The sequence below is a fragment of the Oncorhynchus mykiss genome, chromosome 5 (assembly GCF_057628025.1).
Source record: "Oncorhynchus mykiss isolate SJ-2025 chromosome 5, ASM5762802v1, whole genome shotgun sequence".
Classification (NCBI taxonomy): Eukaryota; Metazoa; Chordata; class Actinopteri; order Salmoniformes; family Salmonidae; genus Oncorhynchus; species Oncorhynchus mykiss.
The window spans coordinates 56,779,208-56,806,374 of NC_143026.1; the positions used below are offsets into that span (position 1 = coordinate 56,779,208).

Genomic DNA, 27,167 nt, shown 5'->3' on the forward strand with positions numbered 1-27,167 from the left:
TGAAACAGTAATGTATGTAGATGCTAATGATAACAATGGCATCATATATTCAATATGCTGTGGGCTATTGTCTTAAAAGTTTTGCTCAATTCATTCTGCTCAACCTGTGACGTGGTTAGTTTGGACCCAGGCACAGAAAAGAGACCAGACGAGGAATCAGTGCTTAAGTATACACATAATGCTTTACTGATATATGGTAGCCGCAATATCACTGTATACTTGAAGGAACAAACACTAAGTCTCAAACTCACTCAGGAAAGGAACGCACACGATAAACAATTCAAGCATCTGCAAAGGACCACAGAAGACAAAACTCTTTAAAAACAGGGACACAATCATGAAATAAGACAATAAGAATAAGTCCAATAAAAGTCTCTAGGACGGCCTCTGTCGCCCTCTGGTGCCAGAAGGAACCATGACACAACCTAGCATATATGACACACAATTATGACACCCTCACTGTTGTCATTGGTCGCACTAATTGAACTGTTTGTCGACATAACCGAGTTCAAGCATTCATGAAATGACCCTGAAGTAGGCACAGTGATGCCGAAATGTTGGTGTTTTTTTACCCAGTCATTTAAGCTATATATATATATATATATATATATAGAGTGTGCGACTCCCTTTCTATAGCTTACAGTTTATTCACCGCTAGTCAGCACCTCTACACTAAATCATTTTCTCTGGGTGTGCGCCAGCTCATGCTTTTTATGTGTCAAGATGTTTGGGATGTTGAAAACACAAGTTTCCGAAGTCATTATGCTTTGTCGATTGGTTGTGTGGTGCATTGGCACAGACACCTGTTGGTGGAAAAATCATTGCGTATATTTTATATAATTATAAATATGGCATCAAAATGTAGAAAATACTATTTCTACCTAGCTGACAATTGTCTGCAGCCGGCTCTGGTCGTAGTGTAATTAAACAGGCAGGGAGAGTGAGCTCGTCGGCGAACCGTCAAACTTCTGGTCCGTAGCCCTGTGTGGCATCGTCTGTGCCACCAAAGCATGCTTAAGTGGCAAAGTTGATAAACACAGGGTCGCTACAGTTATTGCTATTTGTAGTCATAAACATTATTTTTTGTTAATTCTATGGGGGGGAGCCCTCCCCATAAAATTTTGATCTGTCCCTTACTGCTTTTGTTTAATTATTAGCAGTAGAGGAGGCAGCCACCTTGAAGTTGATGTTTTCTATTTTGCTTATATATCATCCATCATTATTATGAGTTTCCTATTGATTTTCCTCATTATTATGAGTTTCCTTCCTATTGATAATATCAAAACAACTGTAGTAGTACATTTTCTTTGTTCATTCATGCCCTGTAAACTCCAAGAAAGCACTGATAACTTAAAAAGTAAATAGATGTGTATTCTGTAACCAGCATAGAATATGTATAAAAAGAAAAAAACACATTTCCCAGGAGTCTCACCAGGTCGCAACTCATATAAACCTCCCCCTTTCCCTCCCACCAAAAAGGGAATATTCATGATTACATTGCAGCTGTGTTATATTCGTAATATTTACAACATCCCTTTCTTGTAGACTCCAACAACGATGCATACAGTTGCAGGGCTCTGGCATGACAGGAACAAATAGCCCATCCACAGAGCTCCCTCTATTATCGTCCCATAATCTAAATACCAAATACATTCTACTGGACTAGAAAGGGGGGGATAATAAACCATATGAAATCATTAACGTGAAATAAAAACTCATAAGCTTGAAACCTGTTTAGTAGGGACGAATATGAAGCATTCAACAGATCCTAATTTGAACAGTAATTTGCTCATTGCTGTTCAGTTCCCTCTGGGACATTCTATTCGTGGGTCCCGTCTAAGAGGGTCAAGAGGGTGTAAAAAAGTAAGTGGGTTGAACACCCACACAAAGACAGACGGGAGTCGAACGCGAAATAAATAATACAGAAAGGGGAGGGGGTCAGAAAGCCTGTGAGGCCGAGTAGATTATGGTCGGGGGAGTAATCCAGCATTGGCTTGACTTCCATTGCTGCAGAGGCTTGCGTGGGTCTTGTTGTTGATGCTTCGCCGGGTGAACCACGCTGTACCTCAGGTTAGTTTCGCTCAGTAGTCCTCTCACCTGGTTGTAGGTAGCTTGCTGTTTCTGTAGATCTGTGCTTACATAGGCTGTTGGTTAACCATCTTTGGATTCCATGATCCAATCCGATTATTCTCAAATTACATTTCCTGCCGTGGTTTCCCAGCACCTGTGTCTTTTCCTCCAGCAGCTTATTTGCAACTAGCAATGTGTCATACTTCTCCACCGTTTCCAGCCAGGTGTGTAGGGCGGTAGCTGAAACCTTGAGATCTTTTTCCTTTTAGCCTCAATTGATGACAGTGGTTTGAAGTTTCACTACTGTGTTGTTGGTTGGGCTCAGCTTGGTGATTGGAGGATATTTCCTCACGGACAATCACTCTGATCACACTTGCAAGATCGTCAGGATCCATTGGAGTGCTGCATGTCTTGTACGGCATCCACGTGTAGGCTAGTTGTTACTTCCCGAAACGTTAACCTCTCTTGGGTAGGGGGCAGTATTTTCACGTCCAAATGAAAAGCGTGCCCAAAGTAAACTGCCTGTTACTCAGGCCCAGAAGCTAGGATATGCATAATTGGTAGATCTGGATAGAAAACACTCTAAAATTTCTACAATTGTTAAAATAATATCTGTGAGTATAACAGAACTGATATGGCCTGCGAAACCCCGAGGACAAACCATGAGAGCGCATTCTTTGGTATTTTTTCTCCGGCAGACAATAACGATTCTCCATCTTAAATTTGATCATTTATTTACTTATTAGGGTACCTAAGGTTTGATTATAAATGTTGTTTGACTTGTTTGGAAAAGTTTATTAGTAATGTTTGGGATTCATTTTGTATGCATTTTGATGGAGGGAAACTGGGTGGATTATTGACTGAAGCGCGCCAGCTAAAACTGAGTTTTATGGATATAAAGAAGGACATTATCGAACAAAAGGACCATTTGTGATGTACCTGGGACCTTTTGGAGTGCCAACAGAAGAAGATCATCAAAGGTAAGGCATTTTTTATATCGCTATTTCTGACTTTCGTGTCGCACCTGCCTGGTTGATAATATGTTTTTCATGGTTTTGTATACGGGGCGCTGTCCTCAGATAATCGCATGGTGTGCTTTCGCCGTAAAGCCTTTTTGAAATATGACACAGCGGCTGGATTAACAAGAAGGTAGGCTTTATTTTGATGTATTACACTTGTGATTTTATGAAAGTTAAATAGTTATAATTCTGTAGTTTGAATTTCGCGCTCTGCAATTTCACCAGATGTTGGCTAGGTGGGACGTTACCGTCCCACCTGCCCATAAGAAGTTTTAAGTCAATACCGTTGGAATTCTTAATATTGAAAAATAAAGATACATTTGTTGTGAATAAAGTCTTACTTTGAGGGAATTCTGTGGTACGAGATAAGCCCGTTCACTGCATGCCACTGGAAATCAAGTCCTCCTAAAGGACTGAAATTTTTGTCATGAAATGAGCGCACGTCTTTGAGAGATTTGAGAGTTTTTCATGACTCTTTGAGAGAGAGCTTGTCATTACTCAATAGTTTGTCATGACTGTGCACTTGGAATGCTGTGTGTGTGTGTGTGTACCCACATTTGTGTATAGGCGCATGCGTGTGTGTGTACACGTGTGTGTGTGTTTATTTGGCTAGGTATCTGTCCATGTCTGGTTGCACTCACATTTCTAGCGCCCCCAGTGGCCGTGTGTCCTGCTCCCCCTCCAGTGAATCCCCTGTGGTTAGGGACAGCGAGTCGCTGTCATAGATACCGTTCGCATCCTCCTCTGTGATGATGTCATAGGCCCCGTCATCAGTCTTGGCGCTGGGGTCCGACACTGCACAGGAAACAGGTGATCAAACCAGTCATGTACTTGTAACACTAGCCTGTATGTATGCATTAATAAAGTGTTTATAAGAGCTGTCTAAAGACATAACAGGAGCAAGAAGTCACACCTATACCCAATTCTATCCCAGGCAGTCATACATGTTTTACACATAGAAAAGCCATAGAGATCACATTATGTTTTTATGAATAGCAAATTGTGATCACCAAGGCTTTTGTCTTGATGTTCTTTTACAACAAAAATATATATATATATATTATTTTACCTATCCACCTTCGGAGGACAAATATATATATACATTTTTTTCAGCTTTTCTGCTACACATACAGGTCCAGTCAAAGGTTTGGACACACCTGCTCATTCCAGGGTTTTTCTTTATTTGTACTATTTTCTACATTGTAGAATAATAGTCAAGATATCCTAACTATGAAATAACACTTATGGAATCATGTAGTAACCAAAAAAGTGTAAAATAACCCTTTGCCTTGATGACAGCTTTGCACACTCTTGGCATTCTTTCAACCAGCTTCATGAAGTCGTCACCTGGAATGCATTTCAATTAACAGGTGTGCCTTGTTGAAAAGTTAATTTAAGGAATTTCTTTCCTTCTTAATGCGTTTGAGCCAATCAATGTGTGTTGTGACAAGGTAGGGGTGGTATACAGAAGATAACCCTATTTGGTAAAAGACCAGGTCCATATTATGGCAAGAACAACTAAAATAAGCATATAAATTAAACTCCACCATTACTTTAAGACATGAAGGTCAGTCAATATGGAAAATTTCAAGAACTTTTAAAGTTTCTTCAAGTGCAGTCGCAAAAACCATCAAGCGCTATGATGAAACTGGCTCTCATGAGGACCACCACAGGAATGGAAGACCCACAGTTACCTCTGCTGTAGAGAGTAAGTTCATTAGAGTTACCAGCCTCAGAAATTGCAGCCCAAATAAATGCTTCAGAGTTCAAGTAACAGACACATCTCAACATCAACTGTTCAGAGTAGACTGCGTGAATCAAACCTTCATGGTCGAATTGCAGTAAAGAAACCACTACTAAAGGACACCAATAAGAAGAGACTTTCTTGGGCCACTAAACATGAGCAATAGACATTGGAAATCTGTCTTTTGGTCTGATGAGTCCAAATTTGAGATTTTTGGTTCCATCTGCCGTGTCTTTGTGAGACTCAGAGTAGGTGAACGAACGTATGATCTCCGCATGTGTGGTTCCCACAGCGAAGCATGGAGGAGGTGTGACGGTGTGGGGGTGCTTTGCTGGTGACACTGTCTGTGATTTATTTAGAATTAAAGGCACACTGAACCAGCATGGCTTCCACAGCATTCTGCAGCGTTACGCAATCCCATCTGGTTTGCACTTACTGGGACTATCATTTGTTTTCAACAGGACATTGACCCAACACACCTCCAGGCTGTGTAAGGGCTATTTGACCAAGGAGGAGAGTGATGGAGTGCTGCATCAGATGACCTGGCCACCACAATTACCCAACATCAACCCAATTGAGATAGTTAGGGATGAGTTGGATCACAGAGTGAAGGAAAAGCAACCAACAAGTGCTCAGCATATGTGAGAACTCCTTCAAGAATGTTGGAAAAGCATTCCAGGTGAAGCTGGTTGAGAGAATGCTAAGAGTGTGCAAAGCTGTCATCAAGGCAAAGGGTGGTTACTTTGAAGAATCTAAAATCTAAAATATATTTTTTATGTGTTTAACACTTTTTTGGTTAGGACATGATTCCATATGTATGAGTTCCTAGTTTTGATTTCTTCTTCACTATTATTCTACAATGTGGAAAATAGTAAAAATAAGGAAAAACCATTGAATGTGTAGGTGTGTCCAAACTTTTGACTGGTACTGTACAAACATTTTACATACACATTTTACATAGACATTTTGCATACACGCTTTACACACATGGTACTTTTATATAAAGCAGTCACATAACAATAACACATTACCAAACATAAGCTCTTTAATCCCACCCTCTCTGCCCATCCCACCTATCACCACAGACCCCCCTCGTTTGGTTTCCATGGGCCATATATTTTTCAATTGTGCTCTGATGTTTTACATAATGTTTTAACCTTTCTAATCGTACAGTATCTCTTGATGTTTTTACTAGCCTATCTCTTTGAACTTCTTATCTTATCCCATCTGTCAGGTTTTGTATGTGTGATGACGACGCACGTCATTGGGCTTTGGCTGTTCTATAAACGTCCACAGCAGAACTTACCTTTTGAGGAATATGAAGACTTCTTGAAATCTGTAGTAGCCGTACATTTTCCCTTCCCAGTACAATGACGTGACAAAACAAGGCAGATGTTTGCCAAGCAACCTCCGCTGTGGTTTTTGCCATTTTTGTTCATGAAAGCAGTAAAGCGGAAGGGAGATTAAGACAATTGAATTGAGGTGGCACCTACCACCCCTCGCCATTTTGCTTAGAACAAGATAATGGAAGTAAACCACTAGAATGGTTAGGAATGCCAGAAGGTTTCTGTTCTTATTCCACAGGGTACAGAGGATGGTCTTGTTTCAGTACCTGTTATGACTTCCCTATTCAACACAAAACCACTTTACACAACCTTGAAAGAAGGCCAGAGTAATTGTAACAAATTGTGTTTTTCAATCAAATTGTCTCAAGGGGGTTTGCTTAAATACGTGTCCCTTTCGACTGAGTGTTTGAAAAAGGCCTTTGCAAGTGTGTGAGCATGTATTTGTATGTGTGGGTTTTTGAGTGCGCATACTAGGAGTGTGTACGTGTATTTGCGTGTGCATACGTGAGACCATCTATATCTCACCTGTAACCCTGGGAGTAGGTTTGTAGGGGGCTGGTTTGGGGAGTGAGTGAGGCCCAATTACGGGGGGAGGCAGCTGGGTGTCGGAGGGACTCAGCTCACCCTCTGTGAACCTCTCCACCACGGCTCTATGTTGGGTGTAACATTCCCTACAGCAACGCTCCTTTTTCCCACTGTGCTTGGTCATCACAAAGTTGTTACTGCAGTAGTAGCAGAAGATGCGTCCACACAGCCTGAAACAAGAAGAGAGTCTAGTATTGTATCACTGTGGAACATTCATTCAATACAGGAGTTAAATTACTAAAATGCCAATTCAAATACTGAATTGCCTGAAAGTCCAATATAATTGAGACCTTGGAATTATTAGCCAATATACTCAATCAACCATCCTGGCAATATCGCCAGATTCACCACCTCTGTCCATTGTAACCACTATGTAAAATGGCCTGTTTACAAATGTGTATAACAGTGGCGGTCAGTGGCGTTAAAGATGAGGGAGGACAATTTATTTTTATCAGCATGGCCTTATTTCTATTACAGCATATTGGATGACTGTCATTCATATTCCATTCACAGAGATAGGTTTAGGCTATTACATGATACTCTAATTTTCCGTATACCCATCATGAGGTTGCTACAACATAGCCTATGAATGAAAGTTTACAATGTAGGTTCACACAGGTCAAGAGAAGAATTTGAGGTGACAGACAGTGACACATGGACAGACAGTGACACATTCAATACCGCCTTACACACTCTTGCCTGCATCTAGCTGATAAAGGATGTGATAATTAGTCCAATAGTTGCAAACGAGAGTTTCTATTGGACGAATTCAGGTATGTTAATCCCGTTTAAAATCAGTGGAATGAATACACCCCTGATCACACGTAAATACAGTTCACTTTCATAATAGCCACGTTTTATTCCTTCTCGCATCTATATCCTCTCCTCCTCTCATATTTTCCCTTCGTCGCTTGTGGACATTAATGCACAACACATCAGCAGTATGTGTCCAGGCGAAAAAACCTTTCTAAGCCAAACTGCTACCCACAGCCTACATCGTTGTCACCATATTAGCTAAAGTAACGTCATAGTCAACATAACTAATAACGTTACAGTGTACAGTCAGTAAGCAGTTTAGTACTTACACCGGCCGGCTACAGTGGCAATACATTTGTAAAAACCAAAAGCGTACCTTTACTTGGAAGAGTTCCAGTGTTGTGTTGGATAGTCATAGCCAGCTAGCTAACATAGCATCCCTCTGTTTGAGTAGGGTAAAGTAGCTAGCTGCATTTGCTGGCTAAGTGAAACTGAAAGTTTTAAAAATTAATCTCTCTCTCTCTTGCTTGCCCTTCATTTTGGAAGGAATTAATTTTTCCACCCAATCAAACTGCAGTGCTAGCTAGCTGTATCTTATACTTTCAGTACTGTATTAGTCTATGGAAGGGGGTGAGATTTGTATTGAAGTCAATGGACCCAGAGGTGTACGGAAGCTAGCTGTCCTCCGGCTACACCATGGTGCTACCCTACAGAGTGCTGTTGAGGCTACTGTGGACATTTCTTAGCAAAATAGTATGTTTTAATCAATCAATTATTTGGTGACCTGATTATATTTAGCTTAGTTTTATCTAAAAAGGATAACTTTTTGAATGTAACTTTTTTTTTTTTTTAAATATGAAAATCCCTGAATCCCTGAAATCCCTTCCTCCTATGAGGAGCCTCCACTGGTGTATAGGTGTATCACAATGTTTTCAATCATTACCAGTCAGACCGTAGTCTGTTGAAGTCACGATAAGAAAAAAAGAAGAGTCAGCAATTTCTAAAGTCACCGACTCTCTAATAGCAATTAACACCGTGTCTACGGTTCCCGTAACATGACGTAATATGGCCATTTGGTGAGTCAGTGCCCTCTCAGTGCCCACCTGCAGTGGTGTCGGCGTAGCCACCAGGTGAAATGGCCCTGACAGCCCAGGCAGTGGGTGGCCTCCTTGTCCTGCAACCAGCGTTCCTCTGCCCGCAGCTTCTGCTCAAACTCCAGAGCATCGGACTTCTGCCACAGAATGTCCTTATCCCTGCCGGAGCACATACACACACTGTGAATACATTTTGAATGTTTGGATCCAGCATCGAAGCACAAAGCACCAAAAAGGTCACAAACACACACGGGTACACACACACATACACAGGTAGGGGGTTAGAGCGCAGGACGTGCTGCCAAAAAGAACATGGGTTATACAAATCTGGTTGTTCCCCTCTGTTCATCAGAGAGTGACAGAGTATGGCAATTATCCGCTCAGTTAGGTTCATTCAGGCATGGTTTCTTTGTAACGAGTGAATCATACATTTGTATGGTTTGTGGGTACATAATCATTACTCATGCTATTCTGTTTACATTGTCCTAATCTAATTCCACATGCACTTTCCAATGACCCCCTGTTCTGGAGTGCATCTTTCTGCCAATGAGCAGTAAGGAATAGGAAAAAGTGAAAGAGTAAATGAAGACGGTAAATAACAGCACTCTAGTGGTTTAAGGAGACCCCAGGGGAGCTGGAATTGTGTTTTATCCCCTACTGGGGATGAGAGCTATGCGAATAGCTGAGACAGAGAGAGAGAGAGAGAGCATCAATTACTGCCAAAACAACGGAATAATCATAAGCAGACAAGAGCTGTTGCTTTCTCTTCATTCTTCTCCCTCTTGAAATCCCCCTCGCACTCTCTTTCTCCTTGAAATCATAGACTTTCTGAATTCCAAATCGACTACTCCTAGGCACTTTATGTACAGTAGATTTCAACAGATCGGATATGTATAATCCATACAGTACAGTAGTTCTTTCATCTTGCCCTTTTAGCTGTATATTGGATACACCTAACCAATTGTTTTACACCTACAGAAGTGCCTACCGGTTGATTTGGAATTCCGAATTGGTTTCTGTCTGTCTCCAAACAACTTATTTCTTCGTCGCCCTCCTCTGTGTCACTTTTTTATACCCTTTCCCCCCCCCCATCCATCTCTTTCCTTTCCCTCCCTCCTTCTCATCAGATGAGACTGTCAGTGGTGAGATGGCATATCAAAGGCCTAAACTGTGTTCGCTATGGGAGATCATCCTCAGAACACACACTTCCCCCAGGGCTCAGCTAAGAGGGCAGAACCCAGACATAACATGCCATCTGATCGCCCAAACAAAGGGGGGAAAACAAGTCATCAACACCCTTTCAAGTTCCTAAACAAAGCTCCTCCCCCTCTACAAGATCAAAAGGTGCAGCTGTCACTTTTCTGTTTCCTCCCATGGCTCGGGGCAGGTGCAGAGGAGGGTGGAAGGCCCAGGGCATACTTGATTAGTTCGATGAGGCGCTCCTCCAGGGTGCTCTTGGTTCGGTAGAGGTCGTCGATCTCTGCTGTCGTCCTGAGGCAATGGCTATGCTTGTCAACCTCGGCCTGCTCCAATTTCTTCTTCAGCTCCTCACGTGCCGCCTGGACCTCCAAGAGAGCCTCCTCGGCACTAAATGGGGGAGCGATTAGAAGGGAGTGACAGGGATTAAGCGAATGGAAGAGCGAATTGGCGTTTGTCTACAATGTGAGTTTTGATATTGTACTATATTGTACTATTGTACTTTGGACACATGGGGTTAAAGTCCTGTGAATACATGTTTAAATGATCAGATCGTAATGATGTTTGGTATATACTGTATATTGTGAGGACCAATATATATATATTAAAACTATATCTAAAGAAATCCACTCATACACTTCTAGAGTAGATTATACAGTATAAGCAAATTCCATGCAAGTCAATGGAGAGTGAGGCCTGCTACAGCATTCTCCAATGTTCTCTCCCTCTCTCACAGGCACACATGTACATACAGCACACATGTACCACAGACATACAGTATATGTTATTTAGTATATGTAAAGACAACGTTAAATTAAGAATAGTCTGATGGGTGACAATATTAGCCTATCATTTGTGAATGATGTATTATCACTTGTGAATGATTCCCAGCTTGTGCAGTAAGGCAAGAAACAGTGCATGCCTTTTTCCACCATAAAAAGGCATCTTTATAATAATAATCGCATTTGCCATCACTTTCAGGAAGAGCGTTTTCCCGTTAATTGATTGCATTTTGGAACATTTGCGCTTCCTGCCTCCTGCCGTGTGCGCATTGCTGCGCTGATAATGGGAAGAGATAGTTCATCAACATTTTAAGCAAAACGTTCTGATCTGTTACATCAGCCTCATTGCTTACATTTTTTGTTGTTGATGCGAGTGGTTGTATTAATTTGGCCTCAGAGTTCATGGATTTCTTTAGGGGGCATTACAGCCACACAAGGGAGATGCCACTGGGAAATTCGAGGTCTGGTGAGAATATTATCAAGTGCTTGTAAAATTGTGAATGAGAGACTGATGAAGTGTGTGCAGCTTGAACAAAAAACAAAATCAGAGCTCATGCCTTTCATGCAACTTTTTTTCAAATCACCATTAGAGTCCCGTCATGCAGCCTAAGAACGTATTAAAAATGTTTTAAAAAATATAGCCCTACGTTTGTATCACAACTTAAGTTGCATAAATAACTCTAAATTAAACATATAGGAGGACCAGTTTATTTGTTAAATGCTCCACAGAATAGCCGCATGTGCGCACTTTCTTCGAAATCGTTTGGAGAAAATATCCTTTATATTCTATGAAGCTATGTTCAATTGTTTCTTCATACTATAAAATGAAATAAAATTATGCCACGGAATTCTAGGCAAATCTTGTCTTCTAAATGAACTAGTGTAGCTCACAGCCATATCAGGTCCTAACATAAGAACAACTCAGTATGCTATTCTGTTCTTCTGAAATAAGACTACATTTTGTTCATATCATGTTTCTTTAGACGTGTCTAAAATAAAGAATGGATTTATTGTAATGGTGTCGTCCAGGGGTGGGCAAACTTTTTGGCTCGAAGGCCACATCCGGACTTTGAAATTCAATGAAGGGACACATTTTTGTTCAAATCAATTTGTGGGGGCTTCCTGAGTGGCGAAGCGGTCTAAGACACTACATATCAGTGCTTGAGACGTCCGTACAGACCCGGTTCGATCCCGAGCTGTGTCACAGCTGGCAGTGACTGGGAGACCCATGAGGCGGCGGACAATGGGCCCAGCGTTGTCCGGGTTACGGGAGGGTTTGGCAGGGCGAGATTTCCTTGTCCCATCACAGTGACTCCTGTGGCGGGCCGGGCACATGCACGCTGATATGGTCGCCAGGTGTACGGAGCTTCCTCTGATACATTGGTGTGGCTGGCTTCCGGGTTAAGAGGGCATTGTGTCAAGAAGCAGTGCGGCTTGGCTGGGTCGTGTTTCGGAGGACGCACTAATCTCCTTCGCCTCTTCTGAGTCCGAACGGGAGTTGCAGCGATGGAACAAGACTGTAACTACCAATTGGATAACATGAAATTGGGGAGAAAAAAAAGGGGTAAAAAAAATATTGATATTTTGAAGTGCCCAGTGGGCCGGATACAGCCAATACTTTGCTCCTCCTTGGTGTACACTATATTAAATGGATTTATTAGACTTTTTTTAATGTAGATGTTCCATCAGTAGCTTGTAGGCTGTGCGTGAAAGCCAGGAGATGATAGACATGTTTATGTTAATTAACAGTCAATTACCGTGAGACAGGCAGTTATTTGTTTGACAATCACTGGTTGACAACATTTTGTGACCGCCACGGCCCTACTAATAAGGTGACATGACTGAACAAGGTGTGGTCTAAACATATGGTTAACGGTCCGCAAGTAACCCAGTTTAAGAACGGCCCGAGATATGCATCATGAACGTAAGAGGCGGCCGCCAACGCACAATAGAAATCAAAAACGTATAATGGGTCATATCTTTTGAACGGTAAGGGCTAGAATAATTTCTACCAGGGAAAGAGGGAGACTTGGCCATGTTGGCTACAGAACCTGGCTATGAAATGCAGTGAGGAAAGTGGGAGGGTTGAGCGAGACTACAAATTTAAAGACGGCTACTTTTCTATGCTCAAGGGAGAGAAAAACATAGCTAGACTTGTTTTACTATTAAACTCAATGCTACTATTGTTTTGTTTTGTAAAGCAGCTTGGGTTTCTTAACCAGGCAAAAGGTAGCTAAGTAGAAGGCTGATGGTGACTGGTTAGCTTGTGCTTATTATCATTGAAAAGCATAATCTCGCCAAAAAACCTTATCCAGTCCACTTAGTAGTCCGATTTTATTCACAGAGATCATTTTTTCTCGTTTCGTTTTAGTCAACTGAAACATAATTTCTGTTTAGTTATAATTTTTCTGTGTCTATTTAGTCAGTTATAGTCTTGTCAATTGCCATTGAAAAACATGAGTTTGACTAATATTTTAGTTACTATTTTGTATGAAATGAACGCTGCCGTATGTCAGAGGTAAATGGAAGGTTATAGCCATACCTGGTGACAGAGTCTCTCAGTCGCTGAATCTCTCCCTCACTCTGACGAATAGCGGCTTCCGACTTTGCGACGTGAGCATCCTTCTCTCCAATCAGCCGTGAGTACTCCTCATTCACCCCCTTCATCAAACATAATCATAACATACACTCGTTTTTTTTTTTTAAGAACCAAAAAAGCTTTCGTAAACAGATGAACTGCTGACCCCTTTAAATACAGACAAAGGATTAAGAAGTCTACAGAGGAGCGATGCTTTGTAAATTAACTCTCTCCTTCACTCAATCATAGCAAAGTATTATAGTACAGGCAGACTCTCTACGCAGGGAGAGGAAGGAGATTCACACCACCCTGCCCTCAGTTTTATCATCCTCGGCTTATGAACACTGAGCTAATCTAATCTTCGGGGTATTAATTAACCCAGTCAGGTGTGTGCAGCCCTGCTCCTCTCGCCCCCTTTTTGTATTTTTACCTTTGCCCCCTTTTCCCTTTCTCATATTCATTCCTCTGCCTCTCTAATGAAAACATAAACACTTTTGCCAGGGCAGACAAGATGAATGTGCCACGGCTGGATTTGTCATCCACTCTCTCCTTCTACACACAATATGATCTTTCACAAATTCCTCTTACTGATTCTTTCCTTCCGCTATTCCAGTGTCAGCTGCTAAACAGACATGCCATTTAGCCAATCAGTTGTCCTGCGCCAGTGTATCCTAAAGTGGTCTATCTTGATAGGGGATTGAAGACTGTGGTATCATTTTTTCGTCTGGCGCTATGTCAAACGCACGTTAGTTTGCAATTTCGTCGTGTAAAAACTGCAGCACTGGCATTTTACAGCCCTAACGCCAGGTTCGGTCATTTGCCTGTCTAACAACAGATCGCTTGCGCCGAGGTGGGAGGGGTGTCAATATTTGAGATGTTGCCTTAAAAACAAGCACAAAAGTGACCATTTCATACAGTAGTAATGGGAAGTTTTAAGACCCACAAAAAGCACATCTTAACGGTAACGCAGTTGATAATGGAATGGATTTTGAGAGAGAAAGCGCAGACTATCCAGCCATGATGCACAGTGCCCATGGAAGGAGAGATGCGTCTTTTGTGACAGTGAATCGGGTTTATAAAAAAACGATTTCATTTAATTTGATTAAAAAAACAAGCATAGCCTACCTTCCCCTTAATCAAGGCTGGTTTAGTAGCATTGCGATATTAAAAGTAGCTTATGAATATAGAGGTTTTAAATGGTCAACAGAGTGCCTTGAAACATTTGAGGTTTTTGTCCTCATGCTTTTTCATTATTCACAATTCACATACCTGCATTTTTCTTGTTCAAGTAGGCTATCCATTCCCATTTTCAAAGAGCTACCCTCGTCCGATTGCAAAAGATATCCTCCTCCAAACTATTCAGTCCTCCTATAATGCCATATCAAAAGCAGATTTTTTGGAGAATCTGCCTCACACATACAGTACCAGTCAAAAGTTTGGACACACCTACTCATTCCAAGGTTTTTCTTTATTTTATTATTTTCTACATTGTAGAATAATAGTGAAGACAAAAAAACTATAAAATAACACACATGAAATCATGAAATAACAAAAGTGTTAAACAAATCAAAATATATTTTAGATTTTTCAAAGTAGCCACTCATTGCCTAGATGACAGCTTTGCACAATCTTGGCATTCTCTCAACCAGCTTCATGAGGTAGTCACCTGGGATGCATTTCAATTAACAGGTGTGCCTTGTTAAAAGTTAATTTGTGGAATTTCTTTCATTCTTAATGCGTTTGAGCCAATCAGTTTGTGTTGTGACAAGGTAGGGGTGGTATACAGAAGATAGCCCTATTTGGTAAAAGAGCAAGTCCATATTATGGCAATAACAGCTCAAATAAGCGCTTGGGCCAAGAAAAACGAGCAATGGACATAAAACCGGTGGTAATCTGTCCTTTGGTCTGATGAGTCCAAATTTGAGATTTTTGGTTAGTGGTGTGGGGGCTGTGCTTTGGCAAAGTGGGTAGGGTTATATCCTTCCTGTTTGGCCCTGTCCGGGGGTGTCCTCGGATGGGGCCACAGTGTCTCCTGACCCCTCCTGTCTCAGCCTCCAGTATTTATGCTGCAGTAGTTTATGTGTCGGGGGGCTAGGGTCAGTTTGTAATATCTGGAGTACTTCTCCTGTCCTATTCGGTGTCCTGTGTGAATTTAAGTGTGCTCTCTCTAAATCTCCCTTTCTCTCTTTCTTTCTCTCTCTCGGAGGACCTGAGCCCTTGGACCATGCCTCAGGACTACCTGACATGATGACTCCTTGCTGTCCCCAGTCCACCTGAACGTGCTGCTGCTCCAGTTTCAACTGTTCTGCCTTATTATTATTGGACCATGCTGGTCATTTATGAACATTTGAACATCTTGGCCATGTTCTGTTATAATCTCCACCCGGCACAGCCAGAAGAGGACTGGCCACCCCACATAGCCTGGTTCCTCTCTAGGTTTCTTCCTAGGTTTTGGCCTTTCTAGGGAGTTTTTCCTAGCCACCGTGCTTCTACACCTGCATTGCTTGCTGTTTGGGGTTTTAGGCTGGGTTTCTGTACAGCACTTTGAGATATCAGCTGATGTACGAAGGGCTATATAAATAAATTTGATTTGATTTGGTTCTAACCTATGCGTCTTTGTGAGACACAGAGTAGGTGAATGGATGATCTCACCTTGTGTGGTTCCCACCGTGAAGCATGGAGGAGGATGTGTGATGGTGCTTTGCTGATGACACTGTCTGTGATTTATTTAGAATTCAAGGCAGACAACCAGCATTGCTGCCACAGCATTCTGCAGCAATACGCCATCCCATCTGGTAAGGGCTATTTGACTAAGAAGGAGGGTGATGGAGTGCTCCTTCAGATGACCTGGCCAAAATCACCCAACCTCAACCCAATTGAGATGGTTTGGGATGAGTTGGACCGCAGAGTGAAGGAAAAACAGCCAACAAGTGCTCAGCATATGTGGGAACTCCTTCAAGACGGTTGGAAAAGCCTTCTTCATGAAGCTGGTTGAGAGAATGCCAAGAGTGTGCAAAGCTGTCATCAAGGCAAAGGGTGGCTACTTTGACGAATCTCAAATATAAAATATATTTTTTATTTGTTAAACACTTTTTTGGTTACTACATGATTCCATATGTGTTCTGTCATAGTTTTGATGTCTTCACTATTACTCTACAACATAGAAAATAGTAAAAAATAAAGAAAAACTCTTGAATGAGCAGGTGTGTCTTTTAACTCGTACTGCAGATAACAATACAATTGACAGGAGCCTAGCATTTTGTATAGACGTGTGAATGTTATGCGTTAAGACATTTAGGCCTACGTGTGCACACAGTGCCATGTAACGAGAGAAGCGATTTATGATATCATGCTTCGGATCCGATCCTATTTAGAAATATTGTTCGTTTAAAAATATATATATATATTGTTTTTCGTTTAATTTGATTAAAAAAACTAACTTAATTAGAAAGATTCACCGTCCATGGGTATATGGTGAGAACGTACATGGTTCGGATGCGATGCAATTTCGTCTGCTATTTCCAGAGGAGTGCAAATATGATCCATAAGATGGTTCCATGATGTTTATTAAAACATTACATTTGTGAGCAGTATAACGGTGAGTGGACATTCCCCCTTTCTCTTTATATTGGATCTTTATCCAGCTCCTGTGAAAAGTTTGGATGTGTGTAAAACCTTCCATAGTCTAAGTTACCTGGTCTGTATTATACACCTTTGGCGAGTAATTATGGTGCCAGTAACTGTAGTTAGACATAGCATATTTAGAACAAGTTGTTTTTTTGTTTTTATTAGAATTTGAATAAAATTATACAGTGTCTTTTCAGGTCTTATCAATATTCTAGTGAATTTAATAAACTAGGCTATAACGGACTAACATTCTAATTGGAGTTGATACATAAAATACCGTAAATACACAACATGAAGCAACCACATATTTAGCCATGGAGCATGTTCTGACCGGCCAGAGAAGCCTCAACACACACACAACCTGTTTATTCATCAAAATCCAGCCCTTTCACGCCACCGCCAACTTTTGCGCCCATAATTCTGGTTGTGAAAATAGCAAAAAAATATTTTGGACCCCCCCAACCTATAACGCTACAGCCAGCGCGAAGATTTACCATTGCATTAGAGTTGTTATAATGTTCTCTATCATATGTGAATAATGAAAGAGGTGAAGATACAGACCTCTATCTCAAAGATTTTGGTCTCCAGACTGGACACCTTCTCCTGCTCTTTAGGCAACTGGACCCTCAGTTTCCCCAGCTCATCTTTCAAACTCTGGATAGAGAGCAAAACATACAAGTGTTCAAATTGTGCCAAATCGGTCATTCAAAAACATGAAAGTGAGGAGAATTCTGCAGCTCCTGCACAGCAAAAGCACACTGTTTTATAAAGAGGTAAATGTGTTCTGATTCACACATAGTAATTAATTGTCTAATTAATCACAATAATTTCCCCCCTGTCACAGGCTTTTGAAAGAAATCCAGCCAAACTCACCTTGATCTGGTTCTGATGATTCATGCTCTCGGAGCTCATCTGGAACTTGACCGCCTCCATCTCCTCCAGACTGGTGTCCTGGAGGCTCCTCACCTGGCCCTCTGCCTTCTCCAGCTTGTCCTGCAGCTCCAGCATGGCTCCCGGAAGGTTCTCTGTCATCCTCAGTTCCTCTCTTAGGCCGGTGTTCTCCTGGCGCATGGCAGCCATGCAGGCCTCCAGCCGCTCCACCTCCCCGGAAGTTCTCTCCTCCAGTTCCCCTATCCTGTCTGCCTCCCCCGCCCAGCCTTCCTTGGCCTCCTCCCTTTCTGCTGTCAGTCTACAGATAGTCATCCCAAGCTCTGCCATCTCTGTATTGGCCCGGTGGAGGCCTTCACGTATCTCAGCATTCTCCATGGCCAGCCTCTCATTTTGGGCCTTTAGCGTGGCCAGCTCTTCCCTGGCGGAGGCCTCTGCGGCAGCCGACTCGGACCGGGTGGCTGCCTCCTGGTCACACTCCCTGCTCAGAGCCTCTTCCCTCTCTTTGCACTGCAGGAGCTCGGCCACGTGCCTCTGGTTAAGTGCCTCTGTCTGGGCTTTGAGCTGCTCTGTTAGGGTCCTGAGTGCGTCTTTCTGGGCCTCCATCACCTCCAGCTGGGCCTGACTCCTCATCCTGTCCTCCCCAGAGGTCTTCAGCTGCACTCTCAAATCCATCACTTCTGCCTGGAACCTGGACACCTCCTTCATGTTCACTTCCAGTTGGCCCTCCACCATAGTCAGCTTGGCGGCTACCTCCTGGCTCTCCTTGGCCTGGGCAGAGCTTCTCTGTAGCTGTGTTCTCTCCACCGTCTGTTTCTCAGTGGTGACCCTCTCTATCAGCTTTGTCTTTTTGGCACAGGCATTTTCTGCATCTGCCTTAGCCTTTTCCAGTGTCCTTCCTCTGGCCTCCAGGGCCTCCACCCTGGCCTGGAGCTCTGCACAGCCCTTCTCCTTGTTCTCTAGCTGGGCCTTGTGGTCTTGGAGCTGCTCCTGCAGGCTGGCCTCGCTCCTGCGGGATGCCCCCAAGCTCTTCTCCAGCTCTCCAATCTGCCCGTGGATGGACTTCAGTTCCTCCTGCATGGAGCTCAGCGCCGCCCTCACCGTAGCCTGCTCCTCCCTCAGGCCTTGGTTCTCCTGCTCCAGCCGTTTGGTAGAGGCATCTGAGACCGCAGCAGCCATGGCTGCCCTCTGTAAACTCTCGTCCAAGGCCCGGTTCTCCTCACGCAACTTCCTGTCCTTCTCATCCACTGTTACCTTGGCGTCGTCCAGCTGGCCCCTCAGGTGCTTGTCAGACGCCCTGAGAGCAGCCACCTCGCCCTCCAGGGCTGCCCGGCTCTCTGCCAGCTCCTTCTTCAGCTCCTCATTCCTCTTCACTGTGTCAAGCAACTTCCCATTCAGCTCCATCAGGTTGGTGCACTGAGTCTTGTACTCTTCAATTTTATTGGCCTTCTCCCTGATGCTAGATTCCAGCTTGGAGAGGTTGGCGCTCAGGATGTCCCTCTCCGTTGTCAGGCTATGGCTCTGGACCTCCAGGTGCTGAAGCCTCTGTATACTGGAGAGCAGCTCCGCCTCTCTGCTCTTCAACTGCTCCTTCAGGTAGAGTTGTTCCACCTCCAAGGCCTCTTTCAGACTGCATATGCTTTCCTGGATCTCCTCTTTCTCCTCCTCTGCTCTGTTTCTGGCCTCCTCTGCTTGTCTCTCCATCTCTTCCAGAACACTCTGGAGGTCCTGCAGCTGCCTCTGCAGGTTGTTGACCTCCTTCTCTCTCAAAGTCAATGCCCCCTTCAGCTTGTCAATGGCATTACGCTGCTCCTCTGCACAATCCGCAAACTTAGCGTTCCCCTCTGCAATGGATTTTGACAGCGACTCGAGCTTGGCCTCATCCTTCTTTTCTGCCACCTCTTTGACCCTTAGCTCATCTGCCAGCCTGTCGGCCTGTCTCCTCCTATCCTCTCCCTCTGCCAGAGCCTCTATCTTCCCCCTCTCAGCCTCCTTCAGTCTGTCCAGTAGCTCATGGATCTTCTGTGCCGAGTCAAAGTAGCTAGTCGCCTGCTGGCCCTTCTCATCCAACACCCCATCCAGTTTGGTCATTAGTTCTACGTTCTTCCCCTCTGCGGCTGCCAGCTTCTCCTGAAGGTGGCGATTTTCGATCTCCCTGGCCCTCTCCCCGGCCCTCAGGGATTCCAGCTCGCAGGACAAGGCCTCCTCCCGTGCCTCCAGGTCTTTCAGGGTCCCTTGCATTCCCTGCTGTTTCTCCTGGGCGGTCAGTGACACGTCCAGCTGCCTCTGTAGCTCCACCACCACACGTCTGAGCTCAGCACCCTCCTCCCCCATCTGCTGTACCCTGTCCAGGAGCTCGCGCTGCTTCAGCTCCGACTGGTCCAGCTCCAGGCGGAGCTCGTCCAACATACCCACCTCTACGCTGGAAGGCAACAACTCGTTCAACTCGCTCAGCATGCTTGGGCCATTGTCTGGGCTGCCAAGGAACTCATGAGCCTGCTGCGGTGGTTTAGGGTGGTTGGAGAAAGAGAGTATTTGATTGAGTGCAGATGACACCACTCAGTTTATGGTTTTACGTTTCATTATGGTATAATCTGAGCAATATGACATGTTAAGATATGACCAGTTCATAATAGTGCCAGCAGAATAAAAGCTTTGAGGAGGAAGGCGGGCTGTGTCAGTACCTGTGAGTAGGTGCTGGCCAGACTGTTGATGCTAGAGCTGCGACTGGGTGGTTTCCACATGTGGCCAGGTGAGTTGGGCGTGCCCAGTGTCTTCCTGGAGTTCAGAAAACACGTGATGAGGTGACATCACCAAGTATCGTTTTAATCTACATCAATTACTCAATCCAATACACAGCACCTGGAGAATGGGATGTATTATAAACCACTCTGTCTTTGTGATTGGTTACCTTGCAAAGGTGGGCCAAGACGAGTCAAGGTCATGACCCCTGGAGGCCACGTCAAACTGGACCTCGTTGAGCTCATACAGGTGACTTATGATGTCAACACCGAGGTGAGATTTCAGCAAGGGGCTGCGAGTATAGTACCAGTCACTGCACAGAGAAGAAGATAAGCATATTGATAGAATGAAAGGAGAAATACACACATTCACATAGAAATACCTTCATTAATATTGGCCCTCACAAAAAGTACAGTGCATATATGAAAAATGAACATCCCTTTTGTAAACACACAGATACATTTCACAAGTACATCGAGCACACAGACACGACTCTTTACGAAGGGAGAAGCAACTTTTTGAGAAGCAGATCTGTACAATATATATTGACTGCATCTGAAAACATGTCAACCCCTCCAAAACCCACTGGACACTGCTTCCAGTAACCTTTGGCGCCATAGTACAGGCACACTCTCTTTACTCACCTGAGGAACAGAGAAATACATTTATAGAAGTAAAACCCCACAAGGGAAGAGAAATGAAAGGAAATTATGTTTACTCGAAACAATGAACTTACCGTCAGATCGGTCCAAATCTCAGAACAGTAGTCTATGTCTAATGAAGTGTCACTTCAACCAAAACGCTAACAGTCCCTTAATTTAGCCAAACATGATTATGTTCCACAAATTTGACCCTACGCATCCACGTTCAACCCCTAAAACTGTTCCAGAAGTGGTGTCAGGTTTGAGATTTTCTGCTCACTTTGCCATTCCCACGTGTGATACGTATTTGAGAGATGAACCCCTCTTTGCCTCAGGGTTTTTAACCCATGACCTCTGTAAATCCTGTGCCGGGTTGAATTTTACCTGGTTACCCTTTGGTTCATCAGACACTGCTGCAGAGTGTCGGCCAGTCGTTGGTGCACCAGGGAGTAGCGAATGAAAGCCCTGCCCTTCCCCAGAGATGTCTTCAGCTGGAAGGGGTAAGTAAATAACATATTCACAGTGTTGTACAGCAAATATATGTGATAGCTGTTCAGCTGCAGCACCAATGAGGCCTACAATGAGCATATGTGCTTCCTGAACATGTCCGTTAAAAGGATAGTTCAAATCAACGTTTGTCAGACATTTTAATTCCTCAAAAGTGGTTTATAATTCATCCATATTCAGCAACATCTGTTGTGTAGATCCTGCTTACAAAGAGTATTTGTGTTTCATGGCTAGTGTCCACCACCCAGCAGAATGCCAAATTCCCCCATGTCCTTATAACAACAGGTAAGTGCCAAAATAAAGGAAACACCAACATAAAGTATCTTAATAGGGTGTTGGGGCCACCACGAGCCGCCAGAACAGCTTCAATGCAAATTGGCATAGATTCTACAAGTGTCTGGAACTCTATTGGAGGGATGCGACACCATTCTTCCACAAGAAATTCCATAATTTAGTGTTTTGTTGATGGAAAACATAAGGGTTCAATTGGGTTGAGATCTGGTGACTGTCACACAGACACACACACACTTTAACCCCATATGCTCCTTTGAGACACCTTTTTCAAAGTCACTGATCACTTCTTCTAGCCATGGTAGCCCAAATAATAGGTAACTGGGCATTTTTATACATGACGCTACGTATGATGGGATGTTAATTGCTTAATTAAATCAGGAACCACACCTGTGTGGAAGAACCTGCTTTCAATATACTTTTTAAAAATCGCTCAATTACTCAAGTGTTTCCTTTATTTTGGCAGTTACCTAGTTATCAGCGAGACAGAGAACTGAATGCATATACATTAATTAAGCAATCCATGACAGTTGCAATGTCAGGAGTATTAGCGATCAGGTCGTTTTCAATCCCTTCAATCACTGTTGTGAAATATGTGTCTTGTAGATCAAGTATATTTGTTCCTTCATTATTTCACATTAGGTAAAAAACAAACAAACATTAAGACCCAAAACTGTAATATTATACATAACTTCAGATAGAGGTTACACAGAAATGGTGACAATGTTTGCTGGGACCCATAAAACGGTGGCAAAAAAACCTCTGAAGAGACAACAACATTACATATGAATTACTACTAAACGTTGTGTATCAACAGTTGACAATCCTTATAATTGACTTTTAAAAGTGCAGATCTCCATACCTCTGGGATGGATTTGACAAAGCGGATACCATCGTTGGCGCCTTTGATCTTGGCCAGACAGTCGCTGAAATAATCCCAGTAGTCTTTTCTGGTGCCAAGAAATGTTGTCTTCTCCTTCTGGTCAAACTGAATAGTGTAGATGACGTGTTGGCAATAAATCTTACATGACATACTGTTTAGCGATGTGAACAATGTCATATTGGTGAACATAGCAGGTTGGCCTTGATTTGACTTGGATTCTTCTGGAGACAGATTAGATTTTTAGTCTAGGACTAGACTTCATCTGTGTCTGGGAAACCACCCCTAAATCAAATCAAAGTTTATTGGATGTGTACACAGTTTAGCAGATAGGTGCAGCAACATTATTGTGTTACTAGCTCCTAACAGTGCAGTAATTACAATGATTATGGATAATCCTGAATGAATTGTAAATAACGATGAGTAAGAAAGTTAGAGGGTCAAAGGTTATACGCCAAAGACATGTTAACCTCTCCATTACCAATAACAGGGAAGGTTAGCATGGCTTGGGGGTATGATCTTTGCCCATCCAACCTGTTTGTAGAGTCACAAGCTTGATGTAGTCATTGCGTGCTAGGGCCTTGTTCCCATCCGGGCAGATGGTACCGGTGCATCATGGCTCAGACCAACAGACTGCTAAACAGTTTCTATCCCCTGGCCATAAGACTTAAATGGCTCACAACTACTGCTCCCCCTCACACCTACGCTGCTGCTATAATTACTATTGACCAGATGTATTACAACCACTACACTACTATACATTGATTATTGATTTCCATTACCAATAGTATCAATATATTTTATCCTGCTACTGGTCACTATTACTCCTGTTCACATTTATACTCAGAAAGTACAAAATATTAGGAACACATGATCTTTTCATGCCATAGACTGACCAGGTGAATCCAGGTGAAAGCTATGATCACTCATTGATGTCACCTGTTAAATCCGCTTCAAACAATGTAGATGAAGGGGAGAAGTTACAGAAGGATTTTTAAGTCTTGAGACATGGGTTGTGTACGTGTGTGCCATGCAGAGGGTGAATTGGCAAGATAAAATATTTAAGTGCCCTTGAACAGGGTTTGGTAGTAAGGTGCCGGACGTACCGGTTTGAGTGTGTCAAGAACTGCAATGCTGCTGGGTTTTTCACACTCTACAGTTTCCCATGTGTATCAAGAAAGATCCACCACCCAAGGACTCACCTGCAGCAGGTACTCCAGTTTGTAGGATAATTTGTGCAGATTGGGACTATCATCCGTGATTGGCTCCCCATTCTCCCTGTACTCTTTAGTGAGCTCAGCAACAGCATCTGTGGTTCAGAGAGAGAGGAGAGAGTCCATCACAGAACAAAAACAGATGTAAACACACTTAAAGGCATTTACTATACACGTGCATTCTCCAGCGTAAAAATAAATAAATGGAAAGACACTCGACGGGAGGCGGAGCACCCCCCTCTCTCCTGCTGCATGCTGATAGGGCCTTTAGGGTCGCCCCCGCCACACTCTAGAAAGCACACCCCAGGGGGCTGGGGGAGAGGGTCGGCTCCATGATGTCCTCTCAATGAGGAGCGGGGACAACCAAAGTGTGGAAAGAAATGCTGTCTGGATTGTAGCCAATGCCAAACCAGTCACATCCAGGCCACTGCAACCCCTCTGTCACTTGACCTCTACGATCCTTCTCCATTTCTCTCCCTCTTTGTCACTCGCTGGCAGCAGACAGTGGTGGTCTCCCCCTGTCACATTTACACAGGCCCAGACACACTCGTTGTCACAAAGAGACTGACGCGAGCAACCACACGCAGCCTCACGCACACTCAATGGCAACGTACCATGCAGATCTCTGATAATCCTCCGAAGCTGGCTCTCCCCCAAAGCCTCACCGGCGGCCATGGTCAGACTAGCTCCCCGGCAACCAGTTCACCGGGTCATAAACAGCCTGCTGAATCAGAGAATCAGAGGGACAGTCAGAAACAAAAGACAAGCACGTAGGTACGCACACACATTTACTATATCCCTTTCACTCTTTCATACAGTCTGTCTGTCAGTCACTCACTCTATCACACACATATGCACGTAAACACGCATGGACGCACACACGCACACACACACACACATATATATATATATATATATATATATACTACCATTCAAAAGTTTGGGGTCACTTAGAAATATTCTTGTTTTTGAAAGAAAAATAACATTTTTTGTCGATTATAATAACATTAAATTGATCACAAATACAGGGTAGACATTGTTAATGTTGTAAATGACTATTGCAGCTGGAAACGGCAGATTTTTTTATCCATCATACCCGTGTTCCAATGGCACGTTGTGTTAGCTAATCCAAGTTTATAATTTTAAAAAGGCTACTTGAGCATTAGAAAACCCTTTTGCAATTATGTTAGCAGAGCTGAAAACTGTTGTGCTGATTAAAGCAATAAAACTGAACTTCTTTAGACTAGTTGAGTATCTGGAGCATCAGAATTTTTGGGTTCAATTACAGGCTCAAAATGGCCAGAAACAAAGCCCTTTCTTCTGAAACTCATCAGTCTATTCTTATTCTGAGAAATTATGGCTATTCCATGTGAGAAATTGCCAAGAAACTGAAGATATCGTACAATGCTGTGAACTACTCCCTTCACCGAACAGCGCAAACTGGCTCTAACCAGAATAGAAAGAGGAGTGGGAGGCCCCGATGCACAACTGAGAAAGAGGACAAGTACATTAGAGTGTCTAGTTTGAGAAACAGACGCCTCCCAAGTCCTCAACTAGCAGCTTCATTAAATAGTACCCGCAAAACACCAGTCCCAATGTCAACAGTGAAGAGGCGACTCCGGGATGCTAGCATTCTAGGCAGAGTTGCAAAGAAAAAGCCATATCTCAGACTGGCCAATAAATATAAAAGATTAAGATGGGGAAAAAGAACACGAGGAAAATTGGAAATAAGTGTTATGGACAGACAAATCTAAGTTTGAGGTGTTCGGATCACAAAGAACAACATTCGTGAGACGCAGAAAAAATTTAAAGATGCTGGAGGAGTGCTTGACGCCATCTGTCAAACATGGTGGAGGCTATGTGATGCTGGGGTGGTTTGTAAAAAAAAGTGGGTGATTTGTACAGGGTAAAAGGGATCTTGAAAAAGTAAGGCTTTCACTCAATTTTGCAACACCATGCCATACCCTGTGGACAGCGCTTAATTGGAGCCAATTTCCTCATACAACAGGACAATGACCCAAAGCACAGCTCCAAACTATGCAATAACTACTTAGGGAAGAAGCAGTCAGCTGGTATTCTCAACCCTATTGAGCTGTTGTTGGGGCAGCTTGACCGTATGGTACGTAAGAAGTGCCCATCAAGCCAATCCAACTTGTGGCAGGTGCTTCAGTTAGCATGGGGTGAAATCTATTCAGATTACCTCAATAAATTGACCACTAGAATGCCAAAGGTAATTACTGCAAATGGAGGAGTCTTTGTCGAAAGCAAAGTTTGAAGGACACAATTGTTATTTCAATTAAAAATCATTATTTATAACCTTGTCAACGTCTTGACTATATTTCCTATCCATTTTGCAACTCATTTCATGTATGTTTTCATGGAAAACAAGGACATTCTAAGTGACCACAAACTTTTGAATGGTAGTGTATACAGTACCAGTCACAAGTTTGGACACACATGCTTATCACTGGGTTTTTCTTTATTTTTCCTATTTTCTACATTGTGGAATATTAGTGAAGATATCAAAACTATGAACTAACACATATGGAATCATGTAGTAACCAAAAAAAGTGTTCAAATCAAATTATATTTTATATTTGAGATTCTTCAAAGCAGCCAACCTTTGCCTTGATGACAGCTTTGCACACTCTTGGCATTCTTTCAACCCATCATGAGGTAGTCACCTGGAATGCATTTCAATTAACAGGTGTGCTTTGTTAAAAGTTCAATTGTGGAATTTATTTCCTTCAAGACTGTTGGAAAAGCGTTCCAGTTGAAGCTGGTTGAGAGAATGCCAAGAGTGTGCAAAGCTGTCATCAAGGCAAAGGGTGGCTACTTTGAAGAATCTCAAATATATTTAGATTTAGATTTCACTTCTTTGGTTACTACATGATTCCATATGTGTTATTTCATAGTTTGTGTCTTCACTATTATTTTACAATGTAGAAAATAGTAAAAATAAAGAAAAACCCTTGAATGAGTAGGTGATGTCTAAACTTTTGACTGGTACTATATACACACATTCATTACCCATTTCAAGGTATTGCTGGGGACAATGTTGTGCTTCCCAACTTGTGGTTTGAACTCATAAGCCTCTGAGAGCTCAGTGTTGGACTGAGAATGAAAGAATTAGATGTACTTTTAGTTTGTGAGTTTTACTATGAGCTCCACATTAAACTCAGCATTGCTTTTAGTACATGGTGTTC

The 27,167-nt window shown here is 42.9% G+C and overlaps 1 protein-coding gene across 8 annotated transcripts in view; it reads right to left on the bottom strand.

The window, feature by feature from the left end:
• The window catches only part of LOC110524072 (FYVE and coiled-coil domain-containing protein 1), a 55,363-nt gene that overhangs the window by 15,901 nt on the left and 12,295 nt on the right, over positions 1-27,167 (bottom strand). For 3 of the 8 annotated variants that reach the window (XM_021603384.3, XM_036977867.2, XM_090235245.1), the window contains exons 2-14: positions 24,576-24,685; positions 23,950-24,056; positions 22,730-22,855; positions 21,454-21,560; positions 20,598-20,741; positions 20,371-20,464; positions 17,672-20,185; positions 17,360-17,452; positions 13,136-13,254; positions 10,034-10,201; positions 8,624-8,773; positions 6,705-6,934; positions 3,731-3,884 (exon numbers count right to left, since the gene is read on the bottom strand). In XM_021603384.3, coding sequence (XP_021459059.2) covers positions 3,731-3,884; positions 6,705-6,934; positions 8,624-8,773; positions 10,034-10,201; positions 13,136-13,254; positions 17,360-17,452; positions 17,672-20,185; positions 20,371-20,464; positions 20,598-20,741; positions 21,454-21,560; positions 22,730-22,855; positions 23,950-24,056; positions 24,576-24,636 — 4,067 coding nt within the window. In that variant the 5' untranslated portion in view covers positions 24,637-24,685. Of the gene's footprint in view, positions 1-3,730; positions 3,885-6,704; positions 6,935-8,623; positions 8,774-10,033; positions 10,202-13,135; positions 13,255-14,440; positions 14,540-17,359; positions 17,453-17,671; positions 20,186-20,370; positions 20,465-20,597; positions 20,742-21,453; positions 21,561-22,729; positions 22,856-23,949; positions 24,480-24,575; positions 24,686-27,167 lie in introns of those variants that run through there. The other 5 variants (XM_021603386.3, XM_021603385.3, XM_090235246.1 and 2 more) reach the window with 5 other exon arrangements.